The following is a 13,428-nucleotide window of genomic DNA, read 5'->3' on the forward strand; positions in this document are numbered from 1 at the left end:
TCTTAAATTCTGAATTTGTTTTCAAACTGTATAAATTTCCTAAGAGTAATATGTGGTTTTTCACTCATTGAGTGTTGCAAGTTTGATTTTTCTCTAATTAAAACAAAAGCATGTAAACCAATATTTATGTGCATATCATGGCGATCGCTTTTTATGTAGTAATTGGAAGTCGGAATTTTATTTATTTGAAATGTTATATAAATAAATTTCTGTTATTATGCAGCAGAACTCATAAATGACAAAGAATAATACTTGTTATAAGCAATTAATTCCCATATACTTGTATAGCCTATTTGATGTTCCGGATACCGTTTTTAATGATCTACCAAATGTAGACTCTCAGTCTCTCATAACCCATTGTGGTGTTTTTATTGAATTTTTACTCTCTCATCGGCTTATTCATTGAAGCCCTATTCAGGAAATAATTGTATTGTTAGTACCACTAATACAATGTATCAAAATTTAATGGGAAGGTTCAAATTTCAATTCGTTAAAAAATTCATCCCGTCTTTATATTTGGCCACATCAAAAATGTATAATTGATCTCACTAATCAAAATTCACAGGAGAACCTATTTTTTTTAGAAAAATTGAGATATGACATAGTTATACTTGTTTATATAACTTATTCAAATAAAATTTTTAATTTATTATATTTGGAAAAAGTTTTTAAACTTATGAATATATTTCAAATGGAATCATATTCTAAGGAGAAACATGTAGAAAACAATGTATATTCAATGAATTTGAATTTGGAAATACAAGAATGTTGATACAAACATTGATTTGATTTGCGCTCTATTTTTACAGTTTTTGGAAATAATTGAGGCTCTTCTAGTCAAAAAGTGATTTTTCAAATTAAACTAATCTTAATTTTTTTTAAAATCAAGAATTTAAAATATTGAATTTGAAATAATTTTGAATTGCATCCATTTTGTTTTATCATGTTTATAGGTAATTCTGTTATCAAACTAGTCATTCATTTTCATGTCAATCATTTCTCATATTTTTTATTTCAGAAAACGCTCCACATTTCTTGAGAGTAACAAACAAAGAAGTCAATGAAAATCAAGACGTTACGCTTAATTGCTTGTTATGGGGCAAAAACCTCAAGTTGTCTGAAAATTTCAGGTGTCTGATTTTCCTATATTAAATTATCTCAATTTTATTTCAAGTAGGCTAACTCAGGAAGGTTATTACGGGTGAATTGTTCTACTTACTGTTTATGTCTTTTATGCGCTTGAGTAACGTTGTAGCATTTTTCTATTTTTATTTGAATTTGACTAAACGACAACAATTTGAGCACTTACTGAAAAAATAATTTTTAATTTTATATATTTACTATGATATAAATTTAGCCCTATTTTGGGATGAGGACAGCGCTACTTGATATAATAAATTTAATGAGATTTAAATTGTAAGAGTGTAAATGAGAAACAATTGTTTTGATTGGCTTTTAATTTTATAAATACCAAGCAATGGAGAAGAAAATATTTCCTCACTCATTGGTTCCAATTTAATACCTAAAATGATTATTTTTGTTTCTGACCACGAATTTGTATCATCAAATATGCGATTTGTTATAGTACACTAATTTGTAAAAAAAAAAAAAGGTGCTCGGATCGACGACGTTGCTATATCCCATATAACGTATATTTGTAGAACTTGATATTGATTTACTGAAATAAACAAATATTGGCCTAGCTTCATGCGTTCACAAATTTCATTCAGTAATTTATGTCTGAACAAATTCAGACTTTCACACACGAACGATCAAAAAGAGACACTCAATATAGCTGTTTTTGATTCTTGGCATTTTCGGCTTGCAGTCATTGCATACATATCTACTAGCACAAAAGCAGAGAGAAAAGAGCAATAGTTAACACTACTTCAATAGACAATATAAGATATGACACAAATAATTCTTCTGCTACAATGGTTTTCAATTGAATAGATATTTATTAATTAATTACATATCTGACCCAATTTTTATGTGAAGTTCAGATTGCGTATTGGAAAAGGTTTGATTTCACACCACATGTCAGATTTGACACACATCTGTCGTAAATTTCACAAATAATTTTTTTTTCGTTTTTTGTTGGAGTTAAACTCAGAATAGGAATTTACAATGAAAACACGATTCCCCATTTTTTCCGCTTGTTCGCACAGTCATAAACAAGACCTTTATCTACCAATTTACTATATTATCCTTGAATTAGTTTGAAAGGGCCTCATTTTCTGCCCTAGTTCTTGAATGCTAACATTAATAACAACTCTCTCCTTTTGTTTTTTACGCTCCAACGCACTCTCACAGAAACCAGACGCCTACGATAGAAATGCAAAGATCGAATGGCGATAGTTTTCAACCTATTTCAAAGACAAAATACAATGACCACCTGAGCTTTTCTTTTAAGTGAGTGCAATGGAATATTTTGGGTTCAAGCTATTTCTTGTTATGTATGGAATTATATATGGACCATACCTGATAATCATTATTGCATTTATAATCCAAACCTATTATATATAAACACCTCAGATAACGAAAGTTTTTTTTCTTTGTTCACATAACTAAGACACTTTGTTTATGTGGTAAGTACTTGGTTATTTGTGGTGATGGGGAAATGTCTTCTCATGTTTTTGTTCGTTTTGTTTAAAACATTGTTGGCTATATTGAGCGAAAGGCTGTATAAAATTAATTTTTTTTTCATTTCAGGATTATGGAAATTTAATAATAATAGCGCATAGGAATAGAATAATTCACCAATCCAAATACTTTCTTAAATAATATTGTAGAGTATTTTATTGAGTATAATCTAAATTGGGTTGTTCAACAAAATTCAAATTAATAATTTAAACAAATTGTTTTGTTTGCTCTTCAATTTTCCCCATTTTCAGAATTTCACATTTTCAAAAGATTACTGAAGTATACTTTGTGCCATCAAATTTCTAAGCGAATTTTTTTTTTAATTATTCCTATTAAATTCAACAATTTACTACTAGAATTTTGAATTGGTACAAATATTTACAATTTGTTTCAAACATACATAAATCGATGATAACCCAAACTTAGAGTTTTATTTTACCAATGGCACATCCTTGAATTATCTCACACTATTCAAGCAAAACTGAATTAGTATTTCTCATCTTTAATAAAAATTATTGACGAATTATATGCGATCAGGAATAAGCCATTGATATATCGAGACTATAATTTGTAATTTATGAATGGCCCATGCCTCATCTGGCATAGACGAGGCAATTCTGATTAATTGCTCAATTCAAAGATGTCATGTTTTACTATTTGTTTACTCTTCTTTTTATTACTAGGTTTACAAAATTAACAAAAGATACAGAAGGTGAATACAGATGCGTGTCAAAAAACGTTACATCAGTGGGCGTGTCTAATTTTGCAAAGATTTCTGTGAAAAGTAAGCTATAGAAATGTGTTTAATATCTTCTTGGATAAAAACTGAACCTATGCATTATTTCGCTACATTGTTGTTATTCGTAAAAATCTTTTTTTCTACACAATTATTGGATTTATTTCGTTTTCAAATTTTTTTCACTCAAAAAATGGAAAAGGTCCCTAAAAGGCTTTTATTTTTCGAATTTTCTCATATGTGACTACATGTCACCATAAAATTCTGCTGGTTTTTGTAAGTAACAGATTGGGTCCTCTCATAGTAGGTTAGGGTTAGGCCATAATTTTATTCTGATTTTCCCCATTTTAGTTCTATTACGAGTTCGGGGGCTGTCTGTGTTAGCTAAGTGAATATACCCCTGCCCATAGGTTTCAACTTATACTTCCAACCTATACTCCACATAATATAAGTCATTCGACTATTGTGGTCGTAAATTTGAGCATTTTTCTTATTTAGTACATCTGTCACCATCCGTTAGCTTACAGCTCTTACATTTTAAAACACAACAACTAGATATATATATACATATATCAATAGTTGAGTTATCTTGTTATTGCACCGTTCTTTGTTATCTCTGTAAACCTGTCAGGATTTTAACATCGACTCAATGGTACTTCTGAAGGTGAAAACGATTAGTATTTTCTATGTCTGTTTATATAATGCGTATATTTTGAATATTGATCGCAATGTTCTTCGTCCTTATGAAGGTTGATGTTTGTATAACAATTACAGTTGGGGGGGTTGTAGTTGATTTAAAAAAAAATTTTTTTTAATATTCCACTGCTTCTATCTCTGAATGTTTAAAGCTCATCAGCTAAATGGGTGTGTTGCTGAATTATTGCACAAAAAAAAAACATTTTTAGGTTAAAAAATATTTTTGAACATATCTGAAAAATATTTCTCACTCGTATTTAAAAATGGATCTTCTGCCCCAAAATTTATTTTGACTTTGCTACATTTTCGTCTTTCAAAAAGACAAGACAAATTTTCTGGTCACCACTATCTGCGTCATTGCTTAAACAGCGAGGAACAATTGATTGTCTTAAAGAACCATTAGGCAAAAGACTAATTATTATAGACTAATAATCATGGTTGCGAAGGCAAAACCTATTTGCAATTTTAAATGATGACCTCATTGTTTAGCGGCCTGAAATTTTTCGTTACAAATTATGTACTATTTAATACGAGCCTTGCATGATAATGGAAAAATGATTTTGCTCCAACAACTTACCCTCAAATTATATATACCAAGCCTTGAAATTAGATAAAATAATTGATTACCATTCATAGTAGTATACATTCCTCAACATTTGCTGATTTGCCTAAGGCTAAATTTGAAATTTCTTAGTCAAACCTTAATTTGGTTTCCTTGAAGACCTGAAATTTCAATTTTGCGTCTTTGTGTGATTTAAAGGATCTTATTTTTTTCTATGTGATGCCGTTCGCTCCAATCAAGTCTCTGCATTTTAAGCTGTCAGTAAAATGTAAGAGATTCCCACCTAATATTGGGTGAGATGGTGGGCATTGAATTTGAACCTGAAATCTAATTAGATTATATCAACTTGGAACACTGAAAGTTCTTATAAACTCATTTTAAACAAAGTGCAAAGCCTTACAAATTAGTCGACACCTGTGTTTCTATAACTTTTCAAAAAAAATTCCCATGACAAACATGACAGGCAGTTATAATAGTTTGATGATCTTTTACCTAAAACAAAAAATCAAACATACTTTTTTGAAAGTCAAGCTCGCACTGAATTTGCAACCTTGTATTGAATGCCAGTATCAAGTAACAGCAGAACTGCTTGAACTCAATAATAAATAGGAAAATGTTCATACATAATTTATGACTTTCATGCTGTATTAAATGATAATTCTCTGTTCTGTGTATATTTGGAAATAAAAGCATAGGATTATACAGTAGGAGCATCTGGTTTATCAAAAAAGTCCAATCCAAGTAATATAACATCTTACAGAAATGCATGATCTTTAGAATAATTCCTATTCTTGTGGCCTAGTGCAGGGGTTCTCAAACTTTTGGTGTTGCGGAGCCCTTGGAAAGGTTGACTATTATTCACGGAGCCCCAAAATAAATGTTAAAGTTCTTACTTTCAGATTAATATTCCTGAGCAAGTTAAAAGTACTTTACTTAATTTAAATGCTGAACCTTAGAGTTAATACAAGTCATACATAAATCTAAATTTGAAACATAAATTATATATACACTAAAGCTGTAAATTTGACACTTGACAAACATATTAATAAATAAGGGGTCGAATCTTTTCCCTTTTGACATTTTTGGAAGACTTAAAAGGCCGCTAATAACATGCGCAATTGCATTTTGTTACAATCGCCAATTTTTTTCGTCAGCATGGCGTGTCTTTGAACCTTTTAACATCTTTACGCCGGTGTTTATTCTCCCTAAATCAAAAATTTCCCTCGGCATATATATACATGTATAGTTACACAATGACGACGTTATTCGCTTTTTTGTTCTCGTGGGGAATTATGAGTTCAATGTGAAAAACATGTTACCATATTATAGTCATCGTTACGAAATGCTAAAAATAATAATTAATAAAGAGATAAATCCGCAACTCAAATTTCTGGATTGAAAAGCGGCATTCTAAAATAATAAAACTAAAACTTAAAATGGAAGATCACAGGTTTGGTTTCAGCAGACTCACCTCAGATTGAAAACGTATTTATAGACATTGTAAATCACAAAAATTGGTGTTATGTTAGGTTTTCATCGTAGTAACTGCGAAATCGAAACAGAGTCAATTGTGCGCGCGATGTACCTTTTCCCCCGTTATGAAACTACCGACGGAGCCGCACGCAATCAATTGTGCGCGCTCCGCGATGTACCTTTTTTTCATTCTGAAACTACCGACGGAGCCGAATGCAATAAAATAAATTTCAATTGTTCGTTAAATGCTCGCATCGGTCATGGATTAAATATTTTACGCAATAGAAATCTCGTTATCCGTTTTTTTTTAATCGCGAAGAATGTTGCGCGGAAATTTCCGATTCCAATTTTGAACCACCACCCTCTTAAGAATCCTGGCTGCGCTCCTGCTTATAAATAATGTAATTTTTTAATTCCGCCTCTTTGCCATATTTCGAGGCTATTTCGTTGTCAGATTTTATCAAAGCTGTTATTGCTTCTTATTAGAACAGTTACAAAACTAGTCAGTATTTTGAAAAGTAATCCAATAGCTCGCGGAGCCCCTGGGTTTCTCTCGCGGAGCCCTGGGGCTCCGTACGGAGCACTTTGAGAACCTATGGCCTAGTGGTTAGAGAGTTTGAATTAATTAATGGCATTACGGATTAAAATCTTGGGTTCGAATCCCATGTCCGACACCTCACCCAGATAATGTAATAAATAAGGTATACAAAGCCGAACTGAAGAGATTTTGATCCTTCAATAGTAGTTTATTACATATCGATATACTATATGCAAGCAAAATTTAGACAAAGAATAACAGTAATGCAAGAAGTATGAAGCTATGAGCATTATACCAAACTTTTTGTCATCTATCGATATGTAATAAACTACTATTGAAGGATCAAAATCTCTTCAGTTCGGCTTTGTATACCTTATTTATTACATTATCTGGGTGAGGTGTTGGACATGGGATTCGAACCCAAGATTTTAATCCGTATTGCCATTAATTAATTCAAACTCTCTAACCACTAGGCCACAAGAATAGGAATTATTCTAATGATCATGCCTTTCTGTAAGATGTTATTATACTTGGATTGGACTTTTTTGATAAACCAGATGCTTCTACTGTATAATCCTATGCTTTTATTTCCAAATATACACAAAACAGAGAAATATCATTTAGCACAGCAGGAAAGTCATAAATTATGTATGAATATTTTCCTATTTATTTTTGGGTTCAAGCAGTTCTGCTGTTACTGGATACTGGCATTCAATAAATCTTTGTTTAGCTTTGCATCAATTATACATCAGTTTTGAAATTGGCACTATCTGGATATTTTATTCCTGATATATTGATGTACATACTTCCTGCTTCCTGTTTGACCTTTGAACTGGACTGAATATCACGGCCATTTGCTCCGAACATGGTTTTGTAGATACAGTCAATGATATCTAGTACGGAGTACAGAGCTACTATTTTAGGAATGACCACAAGCTATCCAGTGCGGTATTGCCCCTGCCCAATTTATTATACCCTGGGTAAGGTGTGGTGGGCTAACGCTTCAACCCCTAGGCCATCATGTCATTTCGCAAAATTTGATAAAAGCAATGGATTCCATATAACAAATTGGTGCTCCAGAAGTATGTGTACCAATATGAAGATAACTAATTTTGTTCGCCTACTTTACATCAAGTTGTGTGAAGGGACGAAATCATATGGACAGGGAGTATATTCACTTGGCTCATACATACCTCCCCTAACTCTTAATAGAACTAAAATAAGGAAAAACTGAATGAAATTATGGCCTAACTCTAACCTGATGCACATACTACGGATGTACCAACAAATCTATATTCAGGACGTAAATGATTGTCTGACTTTTCGAAAACAACTTTTCCGAATCTCATCAATTTTTTATTTTGTTTAAAATTCCTCAAATTCTTGAGTATTGCTCATGTCAGCTATTCATAAGCAAAACCTAAGACTATCATACTTGAATTTCTATTTTTTTACAATGTCAGAAGTAAAAACAAGGTTGATATTTCGTAAAAAAAACTCGGAATGACAAATTTTTGCATTTGAATATTTGGTTCTTTTATACCTTTCCTGTTCACAAGATTTCTAAAGAAGATTTCGTATTTCAGGATTAGCATAATTAAGACCATTGTGATGAATTCAAATTTCCTACTTATTTTTGTTTAAAACCACAGTAAAGTACAATAGTATTGCTGGGTAAACATTTCTATGAACACTTTTGCTCTGATTAATCTTTATCATATTAAGCATATTAAGTTATAAAGCAATTAACCCAAAAATTGAACCCCAGGGCCAGGCATGCTACCATCAAATTCCGAAGTGATATAACATTTTGAAAAAAGTTGACAAATTTGAATGGTATTACAAAGTACTATTTTGAACACTGTATATAAAGTTAAAGAGCAGTGTGTGTGTGTTTGTTTGGGGGGGAGATGTCTATGCCTGTTTTTTAAAAAAAAAATCTGCAACATGAGGGGTTGTATCATTCGCGACTGTTATTGGGAATATTCCTGTTAGCCCCAGTTGTTAAATCCTGAACTATAAATACTTATGCAAATACTAGTATTGAAAACCTGAAAAAATAGTGTATTCAGATATTCCAGAAAATTGTATCGCTTAAAATTCTCAAAATTTTAATTTTCTATTTTAATTTTTTTTTTCAGTTCCCCCTGTCCCACAGCGTCCACCAGATGTCATTGATCTCGGTTCCACTCATCTTAAAATTCGACTCAATGGCGAAAGTTATGTTGGTGATGATCCGGTCATTCAGACTATTCTAAACTATAGACCACTGAATGGATCGTGGTCAGGTTAGATTTTGCTTTTATAAGTTTTCTTATGATTACACTTGTTCCTTTCTGTGTATGGACCTTTCCCCGACCTTTGACCCCCGAAAAATTCCTCCTATACTTTACCATTGCAAAATTTTCGGGGCTATTTTAAGAGTGCATTTGCGAATTGGCGCTTGTAAAATGGGGTATGTGTTTCAAACCACCATTATGATTCATCACATACAACAATCTGTTTTTTAAAAGTACCGGTAAAGAATTTTAGCCTAGTCTATCATAGCCATTTCTACACTGATTTTTATCACTGCAATTAAATTAAAACTCCTAGAAAGACAGAGCGATCATTAAATTATCTGATTTATATTTAAGTTTCCGAACAGAAACTGAAAACAAACGAATAGAGTTAAAAAACGCGAAAACGAGGTAATGTTTACGACCACGCTTGAAAATCTGTCTGTGTGAGAAAAGTGTCTGAGCGGATGCGAAAAGGGAGCATTGTTACGTCACTTTTTGCATCTTGCTGATTGGCCAATGTCACAAAGTAAACAAGGAAATCGATACCTGGGGAAAGGTCCATTACATTTGCTTGATTGCTTGAATTACGTTTTTTAGTACTGGCTGGCCTAAAAAATCGGAACATATTCTAGGGAGAACATATTCTTTTGTGCAAAGTGTCCTAGATTAATGAAACTTTTGGGTACAATCATACATGCACAGAACTTCAAGTGTTAAATGAATTTTCTGTATTTTCTTAGTAGTAATTAAGCATTGTATGGGTTCTATATTTTGAGGGGCAGGTATTCTTGTATGATAATATGAAACATGTTCAAATTTTGAAATTTTGGAAATGACTTCTGATTTTCATGTGTTATTTTATAATTGAATGCATTTGTTTCTAAGAATTTTTATTTCTTGTTTTCATCGCTTCTGAAAATGTTCATTTCTCATTTTTCCCTTTTTTAATTATCTTTTATTTAAATTTTGCATGACTTCTCATTTTGCTTAGATGTGCATGAAATTGATGGCACCGAGTATCATTTGTGGCATCTCATGCCTGACACAAATTATGAATTGTCTGTCACATTAGTAAGACCAGGCACGGGTGGTGCCGGTATACCTGGACCTGCCTTGCGTCAAAGAACCAAGTGCGGTGTACCTCTACGACCAGTTGAGAAAGTTAACCTTCGACCCATTGCCTCGTCTGAAATTGAAGTATCTTGGAAGGTAATGTTTGGAATTAAATTATGATCAAATATTGTGGAAGGTTTATATGAGCGTTTCCCAAATTATTATGAAGAAATTATGAAGATGAATTCAAATACGCGCCCTTGTGCGCCGTTCTTGGGATGCTCATTATAGAGTTGTTGCAAATCTGATCATGTTCGTAAAAATATTATTCGTTATTCATGATATCACTATTTCGAAATACGAAATGCGGCTGTGTGTGATTAAATCGCTTCAAATAAAAAAAGCCCTCATGCCTTTGCTCATGGCACTTCAGGCTCTCAGATGGAGTGAGTTCATTGCTTCCTAGTAGTGGAGGAGGCCCACCCTGATTTCCCCCCAAATGTCATTTTTTGTAAATATTCAAAATATTTTATGTTGATCTTTTGTAGACATGATTCTTGATTTTTATTAAGTTTTAATTGTTTGCAACAATTTTATTTGAATTATCTTATGTTCAGTATTATAGTTAATTACTCATTGCCGCTTTTCTTATTTAAATATATAAATGGATTTTTCAGAATTTTATTTTTGGTTTTTAAATTTGACATAAACATAATTGTACTTCCCAAATGGGAATTGAATTTTGAATTTGAATGCTTGTATTTTGAGAAAATATTGAAGCAGTTGAACCAACATTTCATCATCATATGCATTTCTTGTTAATTTTTTTTATAGTATCCTGATTTCAGCGTCACGCAATGTCATTATCATTCATACATCATAAGATATAGAAAATATAATACGACTGATGAATTTCAAAAGAAAGAGATAGCGGTAAGAAATGAACGTTCAATTCCTTTTTTTTTTTTTTAATTTCACACGTTTGCTCAGAACATTGCTCTGAACAAGTAGCCATTCGTATGTGCAGATCTATTGACATGCCCTATTTTTCATCCTTGTGTACTGACCAGTGACCATTTGACTGACCAAGGGTCAAACTTTTTTAAATGTAGAATGTAGATCTGTTTTTGTTTCAATCTTCATGGTTCAACAAGGAATGTTCAATTTTTACATCCTCAGTATTCTTATCTGTCTGAACTGACCAGTGATCATTTGACTGACCAAGGGTCAAACTTTCTATGTGCTGAACGTTTTTTGTTGGACTCTTAATTCATATTGACCAGATATATTAATTTATCTCAATTGACTTTGAATGCTTACTAAAAAAACAACAACAGCAGAATACTTTGTGTATTTATCATCAATTATTTTAATCAGTCCCAGACATCACTGTTAGCAAATATATGTAAATTTAACATTATTTCACATGGTTAATAGCAAATTTCAATTCAGGGTGACGTCAGTGCCGGGCTTGTCGAAGGACTCACTCCATACACTGTATATGAAATTATGATTGAGCTTGTGAACTCTGAGGGTTCTATGGGAACTGGTCCTTACACAGCACAGACTGGAGAAGGAAGTAAGACATCTTTTATTTGTTTTTCTTCGATTTTTGAATAACTCAACTGGTTGGCTGAATAATCTACTATTCCGAATAATAACTTTTTTGGGTGCTCCCGAAGTATGCGAACCAAGATGGCGGACATCGGAACGTAACATGGGTAACAGGTTAGGGTTAGGCGATAATTTTTTTCCAATTTTGCTTATTTTAGTCTTATTATCAGTTCGAAGACTAGCCAAGAGCCTCTCGTAGTATTTATGCCGAAAATTATGGCCTAATCATAACCTAGTACACATATTACATTCCGATGTCCGCCATCTTGGTTCGCATACTTCGGGAGCCCCCTTTTTTGGATATGAAATATATATTGTTAATTGGGCCATGTTCAATAAAGAACACATAGAAGTCATATGAGCTTGAATTGGGAATTGGGAAAAGGAGTGTTGAGATAAACATGATTTGTTTGTTTCTATTTTTTTAGGAATCAAATAAAGACATTTAGACTGTCATTGCCGAAAATTTTAAATGAAACTATTTAAGTATTTATATTATTTCTAGAATCTAGAATTTGAACATATTAAATATAATTAATTTTGAGTTTATTCAATTAATCTGTTTGTTCCCTGAATAGGAATATTTTTTATAATTTTTTATATGATCCTTTTTCACGACATTTGCTCTGAACAAGACCCCATATTATAAGCAGACACTGATATCTATCGATACATAAGCCAAATTTTTTGAAAGACGTAATTTTTCTGGTAACAACGTTGTATAAAAAGGGGATTTCTTTTTGAAGTACACCCAGAAAAGGAAAATTTTGCAAACATTTAGTATTTTTAATTTTGATTGCAGATCCTGGACCTGTGCCTAAAGATTCGTTTGTTGTCACGGAAACAACTGAAACTACAATTTCCTTGAAGTGGGAAGAACCTGAAGTCATCAATGGAGTATTACAAAAATATGAGGTATTGCCTACATTTTTTTCAAAGTAAAACATAACTATTGGTCTAGAAAAAAATGGAACATATTCGATCGATAGTGGATTAGGGTTTTCAGCACTTAAATGTGAAAGATGTCGCCAGAAAGGCATTGATTGAGTAGGCTAACAAAAAATTTCCAGTGCTTTCAAAATTAGTAGTCTCTTAATTATCTCAAATAATTGTTGTAATTAATTAGGTAACCATCTAGAGCAGTGGTTCTCAAACTTTTTAGTCCGCGCCCTTTCTTTATAGAATTTGTTGAGTCTCTTGCCCCACCTCAAAAATACCTAGCTAACAATAAGCTACAAATAACAGATAGTAAGGCGAAAATATGTTTTATTCGAAAATCACATTGAAAATACGTGGATGGAACGTAAATAATGAAATAAATTTAAAGTTAAAAACAAATGAGATAAGCAAGATTAAATCTAACAAATATTTTTAATTGTTTTCACACACCTTTAAAAAAATCGTCTACGCACGCAGCCTTTGTGGGGCGTGCGTGCCCCACTGTTTAAGAGCCACTGATCTATGCGCAGCTGATGGTGACTGTTTTTTTTTCTCCTGAGTTAAAATATATGTTTTGTTATTGTAAATAATGTTTGCCTGTGCCCTATCCTGAAATGAATTTTTTTTAGGGGTTGGTTGACCTTGCAGTCTTGTCTGCCTCTTTATGATTATTGTTTATTCTTTTTACTGCAATGTGTACTTTGATGATATAAATAAATCATTATCTCTCTCCCCCTGTCTCTGCTTGTACAGAGCTGTGCTTAGAGTGAAAATGGGAATACGTTCCATAAAAAATCATATTTACTGAATCACTATTTAGAGTGAAACTGGAAAATGGCCCATAAACCTGCTTGCACACAGCCTCTTTCAGAATGACTCATCAAAACAGAGT

The 13,428-nt window shown here is 32.3% G+C and overlaps 1 protein-coding gene across 1 annotated transcript in view; it reads left to right on the forward strand.

Annotated features, from left to right (window-relative positions):
* LOC120341164 (receptor-type tyrosine-protein phosphatase kappa-like) overlaps positions 1-13,428 on the forward strand; it is a 36,525-nt gene that overhangs the window by 5,323 nt on the left and 17,774 nt on the right. Inside the window, 8 exon segments of the mRNA XM_078119160.1 lie at positions 1,019-1,130; positions 2,314-2,412; positions 3,327-3,427; positions 8,790-8,936; positions 9,922-10,139; positions 10,818-10,916; positions 11,436-11,562; positions 12,400-12,512. Of these exon segments, the coding sequence (XP_077975286.1) occupies positions 1,019-1,130; positions 2,314-2,412; positions 3,327-3,427; positions 8,790-8,936; positions 9,922-10,139; positions 10,818-10,916; positions 11,436-11,562; positions 12,400-12,512 (1,016 nt within the window).

Source organism: Styela clava, chromosome 1, assembly GCF_964204865.1.
Source record: "Styela clava chromosome 1, kaStyClav1.hap1.2, whole genome shotgun sequence".
Classification (NCBI taxonomy): Eukaryota; Metazoa; Chordata; class Ascidiacea; order Stolidobranchia; family Styelidae; genus Styela; species Styela clava.